The sequence below is a fragment of the Mchenga conophoros genome, linkage group LG3 (genome assembly GCF_057382185.1).
Source record: "Mchenga conophoros isolate Kocher_MC1m ecotype Shallow Benthic linkage group LG3, M_conophoros_male_GT1.1, whole genome shotgun sequence".
NCBI lineage: Eukaryota > Metazoa > Chordata > Actinopteri > Cichliformes > Cichlidae > Mchenga > Mchenga conophoros.
The window spans coordinates 78,255,783-78,276,218 of record NC_140528.1 but is presented as its reverse complement, the minus strand read 5'-3'; the positions used below and the strand labels follow the sequence as shown (position 1 = coordinate 78,276,218).

Genomic DNA, 20,436 nt, shown 5'->3' with positions numbered 1-20,436 from the left:
AGACAAACAGACCGTTCTCAGCTTGTCTGTGTGGTGGATTTTTAGCCACACAAAACTGCGGCTAAAACCCAGAGACACCGCTCTGCCTATGTGAAAACCATGTTTGCATATTTGCCTCTTGCAATCTATGATAAGTTCACATCAGTTAAGCAAGTAAGTTATTGTTATAACAGAAATGAAGGGGCTCACAGCTTTGGGATCATCGTTCATAGTGATAACATCTTCATCCAGCATTTAAAATAAATGAATGACGACCGCCAAAGCAAATAAAGACAAACTTTTGTTTTTTGTGTTGTGAAATTAAACACAAGCACTCAAACCTCCGCCAAGAGAGCTGACTACCGGGGCTGTGTGGACTTTTAAGGGAATAGTATTGGATTTTGTACATATTCATTTTGTTTTCTTCGTTCTTTTTAAACAGTAAAAAGCAGAAAAAACATCAAATGTAATGTGATACTTTAAATGTTTACAAAGTACTTTCCATATGTTGACTCAATTTCTGACCTTGAAGACCTTTTAAAGGCTTGTTAAGCTGACCTCACTCCACACTCCTACAAAGTTTTATTTGAATTCAGTTAAATTAAGCTTTTTGAGTGTTTGCAGAGAAAATGAAACACACACACACACACACACAAACATACCAAACACAACCTAATAAGTCTGGCTGCAAAAATAACTGTATCAGCACTGCTCAGTTACTAAATAGACATCATGTCTCTTTAGTAGATGTCTACAGTAGCATTTAAACACCTAGTGATGGTTTTTGCTACTTTTATTCTGTGTAAACACTAAATCTCTACAAAACAAACTAGTGTAAACAGACCACTTTGTAGAAATAAAGACAGAATAGATTAAAGTACAAGTTGCAAAGACTATTTTTTGGGGGACTACTTTCAGCCGTGCATTCACACACTCCACCATTTGTGTTAATGAAGGACAACGTCTGCACTGTGGCTCGCTCGTGTGCCTTTAACAGTTTGTGCGCAAAATCTGTTGACACAGGAAACCTGGACTACAAAGAAATCAAAGAGCAGTTTATTGGTTTTAGAATCTCACAAACCTCATTGTTTGACATTTTAATGAACCTGTACACACTGTAATCAATTTGCAGACGACTATTCGCCTGATCCAAGCACGAGTGTTTAAAGTGTTCATGTTCGGATAGTTACTATTTGCAGAGGCTAACCTTTAATGCTTGAACTGTAACAGGAGGAAGCACGCCAGAACAAAGTCTTCACCGCTGCTGTTCTCTGATTCATCACTTAATTAACCCACATGACACTGACACTGCTGATATGATAACTCTAGGAAGAGGGTTGTTCTCTCCCTTGGGACCTACCTTTATTACCTCAGCAGCTTTTGACTGAGTTGTGCTGAAGCTCATTTCTATGCAACATAACAGTGAGAAATACTCAATTAGATACTAGGGCTGCCACGATTAGTCGACTATCAAAATCGTCGACGACTAATTTAATAGTCGACGCGTCGTTTGAAGCTTTGTAAGATCACAAAGGACGCAGGAATAAGTAGTAGGATTTAAGAGTGTAATAACGGACTGAAACAGAAAAATGGCAGCACTGCATGTACAAGGATGCCAGCTGCCGTTAAACCCCGAAGAAGAAGAAGCAACTCCTGTGTCGTAGCTGTGTCCAAAGTCAGAAACCACATCCTCCTCTGCCCGCATTTGTAGGCCGATTACGTTACAGCGACATGACGAAGGCTGTCCAAATTTGAAGACTCCGACAAATGCGCCCGACAAATGCGCCCTTCATTTCTCCAGATATGAAGGATGGGTTGGGTGTATACTTCGTGGCCCAACCTATCCCAGAATTCATAGGGTGGCCCTGCTCAGTTTCCAACATTGGCGGCACCTAGTTAGTTTTAATATTACTCTTATTATTCTTTCTGGGTCACAAAATAAAGTTTTAAGATGTTTTCAGGCGAGAATGTAGCTGTGCAAACTTCAAATATCTGCTCAGTTTATCAAGACATTTTCGGAGACGTCTGTTACCCACCAGCTCGATAGCTAGCTGGGGTTCAAGGCTCACTAGAGCCGGTGAGAACACCGGACTCCGGGCAAATCGTTTTCAAACCCACCACCGTCTTTCGCTACTCAGGTTAAACATATATAAGTCACTTGGATAACTTAAAATGTTATTGTTTGGCTTTTTTCAGTATTTTATTTGTTCCTGAGTAAATCGGTTTGGCTGAGATTAAAGTTAGTTTTTACACAGCTGAATAAACGTCAAGCAGACAGCTGATTATCAGAAGTGTGAGATGCTCAAGAATATACTGCGGTGTCCTGTTATATTTTAGATAGCAAGGAGCAGACGGCTGAGTTTATTAAACTCCAATGAAACAATCTGCAGATTTCATTAAAATTTAATAAACTATCATCTTGTCTTTATTTTTAGTTAGCACAGACCTTAAACACTTAAAGCTGTAAGCTAATGATAGTTATATAAGAGCAGATGCTGCTGGTGCAATAAGCTGTACATTTTACGTCCAGTGGATGATGATGATCTGATTAGTCGACTAATCGCAAAAATAATCGGTGACTAGTCGACTATCAAAATAATCGTTTGTGGCAGCCCTATTAGATACATTTCAGAGCATTTTTCTAGCCAGTGGCTGGGAATGAGGCAGAAAACACGAGAAACACTGAAAAGCCAGGTTACTTTATTGGAGCAGTGTGACCTATGGGTTTTTTTTAGCTATTAGATGGAATGAGAGAGAACGTCTGTGTGAAGGCTGGAACCAGACATCTCACTCATCTCATTGTTCACAGTGGAAAGGCAGCGGCAAAAACAAAAACAAAAATGTATATCAGCTCCGGTCATCAAAAACACAGCATGTTTACCTGCTCCAGGCATCATCTGAGTCATACTGATTTTACTACTGCAGCAACACTTCGTACGAATGTGAACACATACCTTGTTAATGAAAGCACGCAGAGCGGCGAACACGTGTCTGAGGGCAGCTTCTGACTGGCCGACTTTGAGGAAAGTCAGGTAGACGTCAAACACCTTCTTCATCAGTGCGTTGTGACCGTCGCTGTCCAGCAGCTGGTTCTGAATCACACATACACACACAAGAATAGATGCACAAAATATCAGTGCAAACTATATTCATCAATTTCCTACATCACTGTTGATGTGTGAGCAGATTTATGAGCTGAACGATGCTGATGACGTTTTAGGCGCATCTCATTCTGTTCTCATCGACTAAAAGCAAACGAGATGACAACGACTGATGGCAGCGGCTGATTTTTACTGTGTCCCATCAATTTCGGGACCCTACAATTTGGGATCCAGTGTCAGTATCGGTACTCATGCTCGCATCAGATGAAGCCATTGATAAAGTTACTGTTTCGAAAAAAAACCCACAGCTAGAGCATGAGGATACACCCAATAAAAGCTTCTATATGTGAGCCTGCTTGTAATGTGGCAATGCGAATTGCGTAGGTTGTTGGTTGCAACTTTCTTGAGAAAAACCCAGCCAGACAACAGCTGCCAACAAATAAAAAGAATGACATCTAAATATGTCCAACTTCACTCCATCCACACCAAAGGACTACTTGAGAACAACACCAGATGTTCAGTAGGCTGGCTGGGGTCCAGAACTGTCTCGAAAGCATATCTCCACTTAAGGATAATAAGCAAAAGGACCAAGTCTGGTGTTTGGGTTTGTTTTTTGTCTTTAGGTAAGCTGCGTTAAACAACACCGAGCAGTTGAGGAAGCTGTGACGTCAAACAAAGGCAGAGCCGATAAAACAGAGAATCAAACTCTCCCAGAATGATATGAACCTGCATGAAGGATGAAAAAATTAGCTCCACAAATCCAGCAAAGACATCCATCCACTGTGAAGCATGAGGTCAAGACTAGGACTTGGGTTTAGCTTGGCACTCAGGAGTGATGGTTAAACTCGAAGGAGCTTTAAATGCTTGAATAGCCTCTCATAAATACAACGACAACAAAAAATGGGCCCAAATTCCAGGCCCCACAAGTTTGAACACATTTTTGAGGCTCAAAATGTGGTTACTGTTAGGTTATGATTCGATTTATGCTAGGGGTTAGGGTTATGCATTCATTTTTGATGGTTAGGGTAAGCCGCTAGTGAAAGCATTATGTCAATTAGATGTCCTCACTAAGACATAAAAGGCAAAAGTGTGTGTGTCCCGCTACACACAGAGTGGAGCAGGCAGAGCCACGAAAGGTTAAACAAACTGTTTAAAATGTGTTCATTTTTTAAATCGTTCATTTAGACAACATCAGACTCAGCACTTACTCGGGTGACTTGCAGAAATATGTAAAGAAAAGATGAGCATACATATTAAGATTTCTCTGAGTGTTATTAAGAGCTGAAAACCTCTTAAACATCACGGAGGCTGACTCAAAATTTCATAACAAGCACATCACTTATTTAAGGACTCAGTGACATTTGAATCACTTTAAAAGCTTATCTACCATCTTGGTTGGACTGTGTGTGCAGTGCTTACCTTGAAACACTGAGTGAACAGACTCAGGATGTCCAGGACGCTGAGGCAGACCTCGGTGGAGGTGTTGCCTTCAAGCAGGGCCTGATGGTGGATTTCTGCTTCTGACAGCCCTGCCCCTGAAACACAGAAACACACATGGAGACATAAAGAAATCCTGAGGTGCTGTGCATGCTAATGGTTCACATTGTGGTGTAGAACAGATTCTAATTGTAACCCTTTTATCCAGAAAATACTGATGACTGCAAAGTTATTCTTAAGTATTGTTGTGTTTGCTGATTTCCTGCTTGCTTTGAAATGGTAATTTACATACAGCTCATTAGGCAAATGCTTCATTGACTGATTTAATTGCACAAATCAACATGTAATTACATCTTGTTTAAGATACTCCTAGTAGGTACCAAATGTTATTAAAGAACATAACATCCAGCGCAAGTCCATTTTTCATTATTAGCATAGAGCCAGAGATAAGAACAACTTGTTTCTCGGTAAAGTGCAAAATAACAAGGAAAACACATGTGACACATCAGTCTATAGGGTACATGTACAATCATTTTATACACAGGTTATTACATGCAAATCTTTTGAGAATCCTGTAAACAGCAAACACTGCATTAAAGCCACAGAGAATTTTTTATAGAGGATTTTATGTTTAAGATTAAGATGCAGCAAAGAAAATCCCTGTTTGTATGCGGGTGAACGCGCCCATTTATTTTCTGCAACAGCGTTTTCCGTGGTGATTCTACACACTGTTGCATTAATCTAGCATTGCTGCAAATCCATTACGTGAAGACCAGAGAGGCCTTAGAGCTCGACATACTGCGGTCAGTGGCTCAAGATAATGTCTGTTTAGAAAGCACAGCCTGAGAGTCAGTTGGCTAGCTCTGTCTTGGAGGAGCGGCATTTCAACCCATGATGAACTGTTTCCTTTCAGTCGATTCACTCGGTACAACACATAAGTATGGGATATCGCGCCCTTGCATTTCCTGGCTGAAGAAACCTTTATTCACGCCTTTAAGGTGGATGATCTGTGACGACATACACACAGCCCCTCCTGCGCATATACCCCCTGTCATCCCTCAGTTCTTACGCTCTTCATCTCGCTGACAACACATCTTTTTTTTTTTTTTTTTTTTTTTTTTTGTGTCCCGTTTGGATCTTTAGCCAAGTGGATCATCATGGCCTTGCCATATTGGTCCATTTGATTGACCTTTATTATAATTATGAATTTATTTTATTTTCAGTTGCTACAAACGGGACAGACATGACTGGGGGATAGGACAGGGAGAGAGAATGAAAGAAAGAGAGGGAGAGAAAGAAAACCAAAGGGGAGAAGAGACGGTGAGAAGGGGGGGAAGAAAGAAAAACAAACAAACAAACAAACACACAAAACACCTGGATCACCTGTATGGAGAAAAAAAACAGAAGAGAAAGCAAACAACAAAGAGCAACATAATAAAAAAAACGGCACCATCACAATAAACTAGCTAGCAGTAGATAACAGTAGATACTAAATAATAAACGATATTGTGCAGCACGCAAGATAGACAGCGCACAATGTGCTTTGAGGCAGCAGCCAAGAAAGCTGTAGTCCGCGTCTGTGAACACCCATGTGTACACCTGTGTGGATCAGCATGCTTGTATTCCAAAGGTTTCTCCATGTAACGATCTGCTAGGGAGTGTGGGGAGCCACAGCCCCGTCCTCCAGGGTATGAAGCAGGTATGGAGGAGATCCAGGCCCCAGATATCCAGAGGCCCCAGAGTACAAGGACCCGAGGAGGACCACCAAAGGGGGGGAACCATGCCACCCTCCTGGGAAGAGCTGAGTAGAGCCCCAAAGGAGAGGTCACCCCGCAGCTACGGAGCAGAGGCCAGAGGGGGTTGCAGTGGTGTGCCCGCGGGCTCTGCCGGCAGCCAGCTGTGCCAGAGAGGACCGAGCTTCAGGCCCAGAGGCCAGAGGCCTGAGGGTCCCCCACCCCTCGGAAGGAGCCCAGCCGGGCCACAGGCGCCCGGCCCCGCCAATCGGCCACCAGGAGTGAGCCGGTACATACATGAGCGCCCAGCCCCAGACGACAAGGACCACCAACACACCAACGTCTGAGGGCATCAGCCACCGGCAGGGAGTGTGGTGAGGGGAGATAGGCCTGCGTACTTTAGAGGGCCTGAGATGTACCCAGAGAGCTCGAGTCTAAGACCCAACCTGACATATAGACACAGACGAACAGGCACACGCGGACACAGACGTGCATTCCCACCCCATATGCACAACCAAATACTCGGCACTCACCCAACGTGTAGACAGACACAAATAGACACTGCACAGACAGGTTGAGTTCATTCTCCACCTCTCCTATATCTCTCCCCCCACCTGCAGAGTGAGCTCCTGTAGTGAGGTGACCACCTGCAAAGATATAACAACCTCCCCACCAGTTAGAGAGCCCCCTAGTTGGGCCGATGCACCAGAGGTCCCCTGCACTGGGGCTGAGCCCCCCTGCACCCACCTGCCCACTGCTCCGGCGACACAACAGCCAGGACCCAAGCCCCCAAGCCCAAGGCCCGGCCAGCACCCCAGACCGGGGGGCGGAGCACCCCCAGACCCCCAAGCCTCCACGCCCGTCCCGGACCCTCCCAGGGGCAGCCAGGCTACCAGGCCAGTAACCAACGTCCGCCAGCACAGACCCTCCCCCATCTCCGCTGTATGCAGCCACAAGGAAAACACCATCCAAGAGCCCCCAGAGCTCCTAACCAGGTCATGGCCACATCCCCCAGGTTAGGGGGATGTAGATGCACACGTGGATTCATGTTCTAAAAAGACCTTCTTCTGACGATTCACAGATACAATTTTCTTTGGTGATTTTCACACTTTAGCACTTGTGAAATCAGTGGTCACACAGTTGAGAAACTGCTGCTCTGCAACAGAACTGATCGTTTCTAATAGTTCTTTAAGTAGCACTTTGTAATATGGTCGGCGACTAACAGCGTAGTTCCCCTGTAATCAAATGTCATTTCAACCAATGTTATTTGAAATTACAATGTAATTACATTTACCTATAAATACCTAAAGGTAGAGGCACTAGAATAACAAGTCAGGTTTTTACAGGAAACAAAGAAATGACTATACTGTAAATAATTTTAAGTAGTGTACAATTTCATGCTAATTTTGTAGAAAAATGTAAATAATCATAAATCGTAATCTTGCCTTTTTACAACTTTATTTAATTCATTATGCTGATGTGCATTTATTATTTATCATTCAACTGTCTTTTTATTTTACCAATATAAATGTGAGAAGGGCTGTTCTTCTTTACCAGTTTACATTTGCAGGCCTATGTGACCTTATACAATAACCCCTTCATAATACAGCCTACAACAGGGTAAGATGGGAAAATGCTGTTGTTTTTTCCACAAATTACCAAATAATAAAGAAGTATTACTTACAGACTATTAAAATTTACTTTAAATTAGTTTAACTATTTGTTTCCAGTAAAAACCTGACTGGTAGTATTAAGTATTTGCAGGAAAATCTTAATTACCTTGTAAATAAAATACATTTAAATTCCTTTTGATTACAGGGAAATTAGTGTCATACTAAGAAGTTTTCTTTTTCCTCGTCCACATGCACAGAGAAGAGCTGAACAGTTAGGTTGTTGACACACTTTTTCAACTACTCATTGCACCAGCAAATATGACACACAAATTGGAGCGTGACCAGCAAACATCCTACCAGAGCCTACACGTGGAGCTGGTGTGGTGGAAGGATTGAAGCAACAGGCAGTGATGCAGCAGCACTCACATGACAGAGGTTGAGACAGAACATGTTTTATCTTTTTAATGCCAAAATTGGAACGTGCACTTGGTTTATGATGTGATGGGAGTGTTAGTGTGCATGCTCTATTGTAGCTCCAGTTGCCTCCAGTTCCTTGCATCTGATTCTACTACTTATAGATTTTTGTGTCCTCAAATAATACCAAATAAAACAATAACAAAACTAATAATTTCACATTCATACATTTCTTAAATTAAACACTTTCATTTCAACAGAAAAGGTGAACATAAGGATAATAAGGACTGTCACTACAGACTAGGCGTGCCACATTAGGAATGTAACCGCCTCTCTCCAGATTCTCCTGTGAATCTTTCTGCAAGCCTAATCTTTAACAAACAAATCATTGGTTGTGGAATTATTGTCTTTCATATGAAATATTCCTGTGCAAACCTCAACTGTATGCAGACTCCCTCGGCTGGAACACAAATGCAATCTATATCACTTTACCCGCATGATTTCTTGACGATTAGTGCGGTGCTGGCAGAATTAACTGTTCCATTACGACTTCAATTCCTGTAAATTTCTAGGAATCTTAGATGTGAAGTGTTTTGCAACCTGACGTTTTGCATGTGAACTAGTGGGAGTGCTTACATATGTTGAGTGTGAAGGAGGCTTCCATGGTGTTGAACTGGTGTATCTTGCTCTGCATGAGGCTGGCACGGTTGCAGCGCATGGGTGGCATAGTCTGAGACTTTCCACCTGACGAGAACAGCTTCGACACACATGCCTCCTGGCTCCTATATCGATAATAACAGGAGCAAGAAGGAAGGAGGAAGAGGAATAACATAAGACCCTGTTCCTGTAACTCTCACTGAGCTGGATGTATTACGATATATAACAAATATGTTAATACCTGATAATTAATAAAAGATCGACACAAGCTGATTAATACCAAACAGAACATTTTAATACATTTAAAAAAAGAGAGGAGTAAAGGTGTATTTCATTGGAACATGACCTGGCACCTTGCATCCTTAAAACTCAACTAAATTTATTTGGGTTTCAAATTTCAGGCGCTGACAGATAAGGTAAATATGACACACAATACAAAGGCGCAGCTTTGTTTTCCAGCCTTACCTGCCGATGTTCCTCTTTCCAATGTAACGGAACTGAGCCAGACAGACCCTGCGGAGAAAACATGAAGCACGAGGCGCCTTTTGCATCCACTTAGAATGTTGACACAAGACTGATAGAGCAGTTAAAACACACGTATAGTTTTGTTTAATATTTACATATGGCTGTTGTTTCATTAGCTACTCACTCGAGCAAACTGAGGAAGTTCATGATGTCTTGAGGGCTGATTTTGTTCCAGTAGGCCATCAGAGTGTCTGTGGGCAAAAAGACAAAGTGGACACACTTGGCTATATGGTTTTAGTCCCCCAGAGCGATCACTGTCAGAAATAGCAGAACAGGTAGCCGAGTCACGTTCTGAGTAAGTGATGTGCACTGTGGCTATAGAGCCTCACTGACCTTCTGACAAGGTCTTGGCGATGTGCAGGAAAGAGAACAGTAGGCCTTTGATTTCATATTGTCCCAGTCTGCCGATAGGAGGCATGGTGCTGCTGCTCATGGTTGAGGCGCGTCTCTGCAGCTGGAACAACACACAGAAAACGCTCGTTAACTCATTTTAAAGCACTCCTACTTCCTGTTTGGTTAGGACCAGCACTAGAGGAAAATCTTTGAGTGTCAGAGGATCTAAACGGTCGTATTTTACAGAAGGAGAATGATTTATTTAAACCCAGACTTGAGGACAGGCTCACTGATGAAACCTTTGTTACCAAAAAAAATCCTGAGCGCAAACAGTATGTGAGAGGTTGCTTTCGCAATTAATATCTCTTATCAGCAAACACACAAAACAAACATGTTATTGCTTTTGATTACACAAAGCAGTGACAAGAAACAATTCTTAGAATTATGCTGATGAGGTGAATCGTGGATGTAAAAATATACAGATTTACAGATAAACCAGCAGAAAAGCTAAATTTAGAGCAAAATTGCACAAAAACCACTGAGCAGAATGTCATCAGTCCTGGAGGCGAGAAGGAGACGGAGAAAAGGAAGAACCTATTCATTTTTCACTTGTCTTTACACCTTGGCCTTAGGGGGACGATATAGCTTCAGAGTGCTTTTTCTGTTTAAACGTCATTATGTGTTTTTCTTCAATCTGTCAGGGGTTTCATCTAACTGTCATTTACAGGTCAAATCCACATGACTAGCACTTTCTCACGTTGCGACTGAATTGTAAGCACGGGCGCCTGCTCATCTGGCATCTCATAGCGAAACGCGAATGATCGCTGGTTCACATGAAGGTGGCGTTTTCCAGTACAAGCCACGTCACACGTTTCCCAAATGAGTCATGGTTGAAGAGCAGGAGAAGAGTTTATGTTGGCTCTGAGTTTACAGAGGTTTCCTGCTGAGAAGACACCGCCATTGTCCAAAAGTAACATGCAGCTGCTTTTTAACATCATTGCCAGAAAGTGAGCCGTGAAGGCTTCAGATGTAACGCCGAGGCCGTGTGTGTATGTGGCCTACACGAAGCCCACGTCCGGTGAGTAAAATGTTAAAGTGGAACAAAGCAGCGCAAAAGTTTGAGCACTTCAGAACTAATTAGAATTTCCTGATTTGGGAAGTGACAACAAACCTACCAGTGAACAAAACACTTAAACCGAAATTTGCATATCGCATGTTTCAAGGCTGCTTTGCATACGGTATGTTTAGGTTTCCCGCACAGTGTTTCAGAAGTGCTTCCGTGAGGTGACTCCAAAGGGCTCAGACTGCATTCTTAGAAGTATTTAAAAATGCATATAAAAAGTTTCAGGGCTGCAACGCAAAACCGTGATAATCAGACATTGTCAGACTTGTCTTGATGTCAACAGTTCAGCATAACTGACATTTCTGAATGACATTCCAGGTAAGGGAAAAAACAAAGAAGAACAAACCAGTGTCCAGCTTGTCGGTTTTCTGGAACTTAGAGAAACCACAAAGTTTATTTATCTAAAAATGAACTGACTGACAATCTGCCCTAAATATGTTTAACCTGTTGGGCTAAAATGAAATGTTACCTCACCTCATTGCTGTCCGGTGTTCCTGGGTCCATAAATAGAGAGCCTCTGGAGTCTTCCCTCCTCACAACGTGGCCATTCTGAGTTGGCTGACCTGCAACCAAAATAGGTTTGTTGGGGTCCAAAGCTTCCTAACAGTAGCTCCTAGTGGAAAATTCTTTATATTTTCCAATAAAATTAAACAAATTCATAATTCTAAATAAAAACGTATGAAACCATTCTTACGTCAGGACTCTCAGGAAATGTTTGGGCCAATATGCTATACAGGAACAACACACCATTACTCATTCCATTGAGCCTGTGAACATCATTGTACGCAGTAGTCCAGCACCGTGATGTCTGAGAACACAACCCTTGTTGTGTCACCAGGGAATAAGAAGCTAATGAACTTTTCTGGAATAAACAAAGGCTTTCTACTTGAGACTACAGATGATTACATTGTTGCTTCTGCTGCTTTGATTTTCATATTTGTTTACTTTCAATCTGCCTATTTACGCTACCGAAATGCAAGACTACGTGGTCCCTGTTTTAAACATTTAACCCTTTTGGTCTCGAAGAATAAAAACTGTTTAGCCTCCCAATCTTCTCAGGTCAACGTGTATTTGACCTAATGAGCAGCTGCTATAACTCAGTAAAACACCCACGTTCACTGGGTTTTCGAGGATTCTGTTTGATACCGATCTTATTCATCTGATTTCAACATCATGTTGGTAGTGAATAAAATACTAGAAATGTTGTAGGATTGGCTAAGAAGTTTGATGTCTGTCTGGCCAACAGCTGCTGCTTTCAGACAGAGTGCTGCTAATGGATCAGTGGGTGTTGAAGCCATATGTTTCTATCATAATGAATAACGTAAACAGGAAGACGCCATATGTACGGTTTCTATTGTTCTCTACTCACCGTGCTCTTTCTCGATCGCTGTGCTGATCCTCCTCATGTCTGTGGATATTAGGTCATCTCTGGAGCCCTGGCCAACCACAAGATGGAGCGAGTGAAAACTGTGTTGCAAAGAGGTGAGCTGGCACATTCCGAATATTATAATCAGACCAAGAGCAGATGTTCGACATTCTATTTCCTGCAATTTGAGGAAATATTTTAACGGTGAAAACAAAACGCCTTGAGGCGACTTTTGTTGTGATTTGGCGCTATATAAATAAAATTGAATTGAATTGAAAAACGTAACAGTTCTGGCACCTTTGTTCGGAATGTATTGTGCCACTTTAGCTTCCTCGGAGCAATCTTTTACTGTTTACTCACTCAGTCTGAGAATTCCTGCATTACACAGGAGGGATTCCCAGCACGTACGGTGCTTAATACATCTATTGCACCACCAATTTATTATTCTACAGCTGCCCTAAATTAACAGTAATTACCAAAATAATTGCTGTACATTTTTGTAAATGCACTGGGTTTTAACTGTATACCAGACCAGACCAGTTTTCACAAAATCCACTGCACTTGGCACCACGGTACACTATTTGGCAACAACTGAATTGAATCTAAAATAGAGAGACTGACATTAAAACTTTTATAGTCTGTAGGATCCCATGAATGTGTGCCCACTGCGGGTCAGAGTTCATGCTGCAAGATTTTGTCTTATGATCACTTCCCTGGGATGGAATAGTTGTGAAGCTCCGGCTAGTAATGCTAGTAATCCCAGTACTGGAGTGGCGTCAGCGACACTGCCCATATGGAAAAGAAATAGTAAAAACTTATATGTGATTTACTCATGAAAGTGGCCACTTTCTCATCGCTTTCATATATTGTTTTAGTAAGTATCCAAAACATACAAGTTTCATTATATAATTTTTCAAGGGATCTTATATCTGTTTTCACTCTTATATGCTTTTCATACAAGTTTCACACAAGACAGATACAAACTTTATAAGATTTATATATATCTTTTCCATATGGGTGGGGTTTGCAGTCTTCTTGAAACGTGCTCCTTCAAACTACATGACATTAAAGTCATCTGCCAAGGAAAACAAATAATAAAGCTAAAAGCTACTTTTGACTACTCTCTTATCCACAGGAGGTCACCAAAGCGGGTAGCTCTGCATGTTTGATTTGGCAGAGAGTATTTGTCCTGGGATCAAGTCGGGGATCTTTCTTCAGCTATCTTTGTAACAACCACTTTGAGTTTCAGGACATCAGAAAGATGAATACGTCTGTTTCTTTGATCCCTGGACCTTCAGTTTATATCCCCCCCTCCCGTGTTTCCCTGTTAACTCTCACTCGCTGTTTGGTGTTTTGATATTTTTGTTGATGTGTAGTTTTGCCTCCCCTGTCTCATTGCTGTTGATCAGTTTCAGCTGTGACTTGTTACCCTGGTGTTTCCCGTCTCCCATCAATTTTTCAAAATAGCGTTGTGTTTGAATTGCTCTGTATTTGTGTGCGGTTTGGAGTATACATTTGTTAGCACTCAAAAATGTGCACACAAATCATTGTAAACATTTGTAAATGTTAGCTTGTGTTTGTGGATTAGACCACACGCACATTTGTAAACCTTTTGAGGCTAATTTCACTCCAAAACCAAGCTTTGCAGGCCACGCTGGTCCTTGGCAGACGGTTTCAAGCCAGGTGTTAAGACTCTACCTTTGCATTCGCATTAACATTTTGAATTTTCACTCCACATCCACCAAGAGGCCTCACAATGTTGCTGAACTGAAAACAGGTCAACAGCGACAGCACAGTAGGCTGGGCCCTATTGTATAGCACAGGTAAACTAACCTTTTTAATTCATTTGTCATTTTCAGTCCTGTCAGACAGGCTAGTTTGGACACGTGCTGGAGAAAAATTCAAGATTCCTTACCTCGATTTTACATCATGTATCTGGCTTTGTTTAGTACTTCATACGACAAGTAGCTGTCATATTAAGGATTTTGCAACTAATTATTTGAAACTGGAAAACTGTAAATGAGACTTTTTGAACTGAACTGAGAAACTTATGAGGCCCTAATTATAGATGAAATCAGATTTTTATTTTGATAAACACGGTCATAAAAATAGACTGGTACATACTGTACAGTATGCTTCATGATTCCATTGAATTACAACAACCACTCCTTCTGAATAAGTCTATGCCTGACTGAAGATCTTACAGCACAACAGCCAATTCATATGTGAAACTGACTTTTAGTTACATCACAGAAATCCCCAAGAAAAGGAGCGTTGTGAGGTGACTCACGTTTAGGCCCAGCCCAGGACTGGAGATGAGAGGCTGAGCGGAAAGCTGCTTCAAGTTCTGGTAGAGCAGCTCATAAAGTGGGAGGTACAGCAAACAGATCCTGGCCTGCTGGTTCTGAAACCATAAACATTTGAAAACAAGTAAAAGGAGATGATTATTGTAGGTTAATGTTAACTACACATAGCCCTTACCTTTCTGTGGCTGCACTCTAACTTAGGTGGTTTGCATAAGAGACAATCTTATCTAAACTAAAATAGAAAGGTATGCACAGGTGGTGACCTGTGTCACATACTTCATTTACTTTTATGGGTAAAAATGCTGAGCTCACTTGGTAGGACATTTGGCCTCTGTTGATGATTGATGTATTACACATTAAACAATATCTCCTTTATTTTGTTTCTAAGATAGGCGTTGTTTTTAATGCAGGTGTGTATTGTGTAAATGCCAAATCAAATACTTTAATCATTGGAACTCATTGTTATTTTGCATTGTTCCCAAACAGAATCGTTGAGAACAATAAATCATTGTTCTGCCCTTTTCTCCGTCCACATTCCTGCTCATCCTGCCTCTGCTAGTTCCTTTCTGTTTGCATGCTCCTAACCTTGAAAGCGGTGTAGCGATCATCCATGGCGTGTTTAATAAGAAGGTTCTTGAGGATGCCCACGGCCTGTTGCCTCACTTCGGGCGCTTGCTGCAAGGCGTCAGCCACCTCTCTCAGCAGCAGCCCCACCAGGAAGTGGTTACGGCAGTATTCCTCCGTCAAACTGAACTCCAGACTCTGCTCTGTGATTGGGCCAAATAGGAAGTGAGAGAGCATCAGGATGAGCTGAAGTGAAATTTCCTAACAGTAAATTCTGGTCTGGTAAAAATCCGTTTCCAATCTAACTGAATCGACTTCTTACAACATTTTTTTCCTTGTGAGCAATCAGTCTATAATGTAACAACGTAAGCTGCAGATGTTAAAGGGAAAGCCTAAATCCTCGACCTCAGCAGCTGTGTAACACACTCTGCTAGCACACTTTAGGCCCCTTAGGGCAGTGCTCTGAACTTCATTTGGTATGCTTCACTTCTCAAACCACAAAAAGTCTGCACGACACATTTAACTATTGTTAGTTATTAACAGGAAAAATGGGAACAAAATTTTATTGAAACAAAGGTTAGCATGATAGAATCAGCCCAGCATCATCCAGCCCTGCAAAACCCAGTAAAGGCAGCTGAAGGCTGGAAAGGACAGAAACTGTGGACAAGCTGCAAGAGTGAATGACAAAAAAAAACGGGAATCCCAATAAAAAGATTTTTTTGGATATTCTGGGAGTTACAACTGGGTTCCTAGAACTACTGGTGAGGTTATTCTTTTCTGTCGTCTCATCGGCCAGGAAGTGATATTCCCACATTTTCTCACACCCTTAAAACACGATAGAATGACATATAAAATTAGGTTCTGAAACATACTGAAAGTAAGCATGAGTAAATAAGCTTTATTTTATTATAAACACATGCTTGAAACAATGCATTTTGATTGGATATAGGAGATTTTAGACCAGTCACGAATGCTGAAATCAATGTTTCATAAGGGAAACAGTGATCCGGCTAATGAACTGTTTTTGTTTGTTTTTTTCCTTTAATTTCTCCTCAGACTGCATATTTTTACTAAATAACTATAAATAAAAAACATCCTGGCTTAATAGTGCACAACTTGGCCCTCAAGAGTTTTACTTCCTGGCTTTTCTCTTTTGCGGCGCCTTGCAAGATAAATGCTTCAGAGCGCTTTGCATTAAAAGCACCAAACAAGCACCGACACAAACACAGCAGATTTATACGATATGATGTGTCTTATTCAGTAGTTATAATGTTTGATAGAAGCAAGTGTGGCAAATTCAATCATTCAAAGTGCATCGCTCCAAACCACTATGCAACAAACTCACGGAACACATTCATCAGGACATTAACGTTTCCACAACACACAAAGCGGAGCGGACTTGAATAATTCATCAGGAAATCTGCTGGAAATGATCTTTCGGTGTTATTCAGACAAGAGAAGTAAACAAACAGACCACTAAAAAATGAGAAGTTCAACAGAAACAATGACATGGAGTTCAACAGCAGCCCTGGGTTAATATTAACACAGGCAGTGCAGCCTGGAAAACAGAAACCATCTCCAATTATCTCCTCTAATGACAGACACGGGCAGGCAGACAGAGAGACAGACGGGCGGAGGAAAGCGAGAGAGAACCACAGCTTCATGAGAGATGCTTCTGACTGGTGTTTACAACAATCAAGTGAATTAAGCATTAGGAAAAGAGGATTTGTTGATTCCCATAACAGCCCAGCTGCTCTCCTCTACAGCACGCAGGCTCGGGCCCTGGTAGGAAAATGAAGGCAAGAGCCCGGAATTAGCATTATTCCGAGTGCCCTATGAGGGTGGGTGGGAGGGAAAAAAATCAGGCGGCGGTGTGGTTAGTGCAGGTGAGGACAAGGAGGAGCAGTCATGTGCAAGGTGTCAGCAAACGTGGTGGTGTCAATGGGTGCGGTGGGCTTCACCTACCTACGGGCCCAAAAAGCTCCGTCGCATACGGAATAAAATCTGACCACAAGCAAAAACACACAAACAAACAACAAAAAACAGAGAGGGGTGGAGTAAAAATAAAGACATTCGGGGTAAAACTGTAAACAATCCATGCAGCATTTCCACAGCGCGCACTCCAGTGTTTGTTTTCATGGTGTCGTGTAAAACGGGTTGTGCGATAAAGTGTTGGCAAACCTTGTTCACCAGAGATCCGACTAATGCGGATAGGTGTGATGTAATGTGTGTGTGTGTGTGTGGGTGTGTTTGTGGGCCAAACAATCAGGCGGGTTAATAGGATCAGTGTGGTGGATGCATGTCAGAAAAAGGTCAGGGGCTGGGGTCGTGTGACAGCAGGTCAGTGGATACATGTGCGGTAAAAAGTAGGCCTACACAGCGCGCTCTTACCTTGTACCCTCTGCAGCTTGGTGCGCCCGAAAGCCATGGGCAGGTTGAGAGGGATGAAGTGCTCGTGGTTACACAAGGTCATCAAGAAGTCAAACTTCATCTCGGTCAGCACCTGTGGCCAACGGGCGAGAGTGCGGTTCGCACACAAATATGCAAATTTCGGCCAAACAGAATTCTCAATGTAACATCAAAAGCTGCCCGCGGCGGGGCGTCTGCGAGAGCAACACATTTGACTAACAAATCCAAACAACATAAACAGAGAAGGCCGGGAGAAACTGTTCAACATCAGACACAGCGACAGGTGAGCATGAGACAGGGCGCGACTACACACACATCGTGGAGGCGCTCACGAAAACGCCCCAGTGCACGCTTCAGTTCACTTTAGATCTTTGTCCTTTAAGGTGGTTAATAATAAATAATGAATGCCGTGAATCTGCAAACATAAAGGTGCAACTGATGTTTAGAATGCAGCAGTGCTGATGCACGTGTTTAAGAAAATTCAATAATAAATTGCTCCAAGGGGGAAAAAATGTCCCCTTTTTGGATAAAATTTTTTAGGCTAGTTTGAGTAGTTTCACTAGTTTTTGTTTTGTTTTTTTAAACTTAAAAAAAAAACTTCCTAAAAACCTAAATTTGCCTCTGACATATGCCCTCCGTACAGTAATAATTATAAAGACTCAAAGTGACACTGAAGCGAATAAAAACTCAACTAAAATTAAACATTTTCAAACAATTAAAATTAAACTGAAATAAGAAGAGCTGCCCTCAAAACTAACTAAAAACAAACATTTAAAATGAAATTAAAAATTAATTATATATAAATATATATAAAACTAATAAATATAAAACTATAATAACTCATTTTTCATGTTTCTGTAATGGTTAATCCATCAGTAATAATATTTTTAATGCGAATATAATTATTGCAATCATGCATGAATTTTTCAAACGCACAGTTTTACAAGAAAGCTGCTAAAAGAGTTTAATATTGCATTTAATTCATTTCTGATCTCAGAGAGGAAGAGTATGCCTGCACAAAGCTGAGTTCAGAAACATCCATTCAGTTTATTTCACTAACAAACAACAATATGATTTTAAGATTTGTAAACAATTTGTCCACAGGTTTGTAAAATATTTACGTTCTTGTGTTTACAACAGATGGTTTAATACGTTTATGAAATTTTGTACGTGACAGGAAACCTCTGAGCAGGAAGCGGCTTTATTAGAACTGACTCACTGAGAAGTAATAGAACCTTTATTAGAAAACATACTACATCAGCTATAATCAATAACAGTGTGTATGATTCATAAAATTACTTTTATTAACATTTTATTGAACAAATAAATTAAATATTATTGATATGTGCTATTTATTATTGAATTATTGAAGCCTTGGGTTGTCACACATGTGCTACACCTCCACTCTGACGTTGTGAGGTTGCCCAGCTCTGTGGAACACGTACCTTGGGATCTTTAGGGCTGAAATGACACATGTAGTGGTTGACCAGGCCGAAACCGAAACCTCTGTTCATGACAGTCAGGCACCTCTGAGGAGAGAAAGCAGACACGAGAAAACAAGCTGCTGAAATTCATGCAAAACGATGGAGATCTCAGACAAAACAATGCACTATTTTGTCTGAGATCAGCATTTAAAGGCGGCGCTGTCGTGTCCTGAGGCACAGCAGTAACACATAATCTTACGGATCACAACAACACTGCTAATACAAGTTCAGGCTCGTAATACACCCTGAACTAAAATTACAGCAAACCTGTTTTGTTTTTTTAATTTTCTGTCATATATAAATAACAGTGATCCCTATTAAGGAAAGGGCCTCAAAGAGAGTACCTAAAATGGTTATCTTAGGCTTAAAGAGCTGCTTAAAGAACAAAGCCTCACCAGTTTGCCGTTGTAAACAGTCTGCTTATGAAGGGCTGCCAATCAGAAGGAGCTAAATCAGCCTGTTTAAATCAAGGGATGCCTTGAATGACTACAGCAAGGCCCAGTAAAAGGCCCTACTCTAGCAAAGTCCATGAATAAAAATAAGCAGCTGGAAATGAGCAACAGGTCTTCTTTGAGCTGGTTTCATATTTAGCCTTTGGGGTTCACACCTTGATGAAATTCGCCAGGCTCAAGTTGATGCAGCGAGCCTCCTCTGGGATTTCTGAGTGGCGGATGGTGATGTGCGGCATAATGGACAACACCAAGGACTGCAGAGCCTGGTGGAAACTCTCCGGAAAGCGCTGGGCCCGTGGCATCTAAAGAGTGGGGAGGAATAGCATGTAATGATGCATCACTTTAAAGTCAAACAGCCACCCATATTATGAAGACAGATCATTCCCAGCATATAGATAAGACTAAAAGGTTTATACTGTCTCTAACTACTTCTGTGTAGCAGCAAACAGCAGCGCAGCTCGGCCTGCTGCTGAATGTTTAGGATTTTTGGCAAAGACTCAGATGTAACACAGGCTCGCGGTATCAGAATGCCAAGTACACAATGAGTTTTCTTTGGGTGTCTGTGTTTTGTGTCATCGCATGTGGTTACGCGGACATAACAATATGTGGACTAGGTCTTATAACAACATCCAGTCCACATAAGACTTTCAGTTAAAGACTACAAACTCTTGAACTGCTCAGCGTTATTGAGCGAAAAACGCTTTTTACCAACCTTCATGCGGTTCTCCTCCTGCAGGTACTGAGCCATGGATTTTGCCATGGTTTCAAAGAAGAACCAAGAGTACTGCAGAAAAGAGCGAAAGGTTACCCATTATGCAATCTTCCTAGGAATATAATGGGAGTACATTACAAGCAGAGTGAGTCAGGGGAAACTGGAAGAGAGATAAAAGAGACATGAGAAGTGTAGTGTCCTACAAGCAGCTACATGTTGAACAAGTTT

General features: G+C 41.6%; 1 protein-coding gene across 3 annotated transcripts in view; it reads right to left on the bottom strand.

Annotated features, from left to right (window-relative positions):
• dock11 (dedicator of cytokinesis 11) overlaps positions 1-20,436 on the bottom strand; it is a 79,588-nt gene that overhangs the window by 26,638 nt on the left and 32,514 nt on the right. For 2 of the 3 annotated variants that reach the window (XM_085267386.1, XM_085267385.1), the window contains exons 27-41: positions 20,209-20,280; positions 19,652-19,798; positions 19,006-19,089; positions 17,543-17,654; positions 17,117-17,155; positions 15,173-15,354; positions 14,572-14,685; positions 12,285-12,351; positions 11,390-11,478; positions 9,793-9,913; positions 9,584-9,650; positions 9,400-9,447; positions 8,914-9,059; positions 4,500-4,615; positions 2,934-3,071 (exon numbers count right to left, since the gene is read on the bottom strand). In XM_085267386.1, coding sequence (XP_085123512.1) covers positions 2,934-3,071; positions 4,500-4,615; positions 8,914-9,059; positions 9,400-9,447; positions 9,584-9,650; positions 9,793-9,913; positions 11,390-11,478; positions 12,285-12,351; positions 14,572-14,685; positions 15,173-15,354; positions 17,117-17,155; positions 17,543-17,654; positions 19,006-19,089; positions 19,652-19,798; positions 20,209-20,280 — 1,542 coding nt within the window. The remainder of the gene's footprint in view (positions 1-2,933; positions 3,072-4,499; positions 4,616-8,913; positions 9,060-9,399; positions 9,448-9,583; positions 9,651-9,792; positions 9,914-11,389; positions 11,479-12,284; positions 12,352-14,571; positions 14,686-15,172; positions 15,355-17,116; positions 17,156-17,542; positions 17,655-19,005; positions 19,090-19,651; positions 19,799-20,208; positions 20,281-20,436) is intronic. The other variant, XM_085267387.1, reaches the window with a different exon arrangement.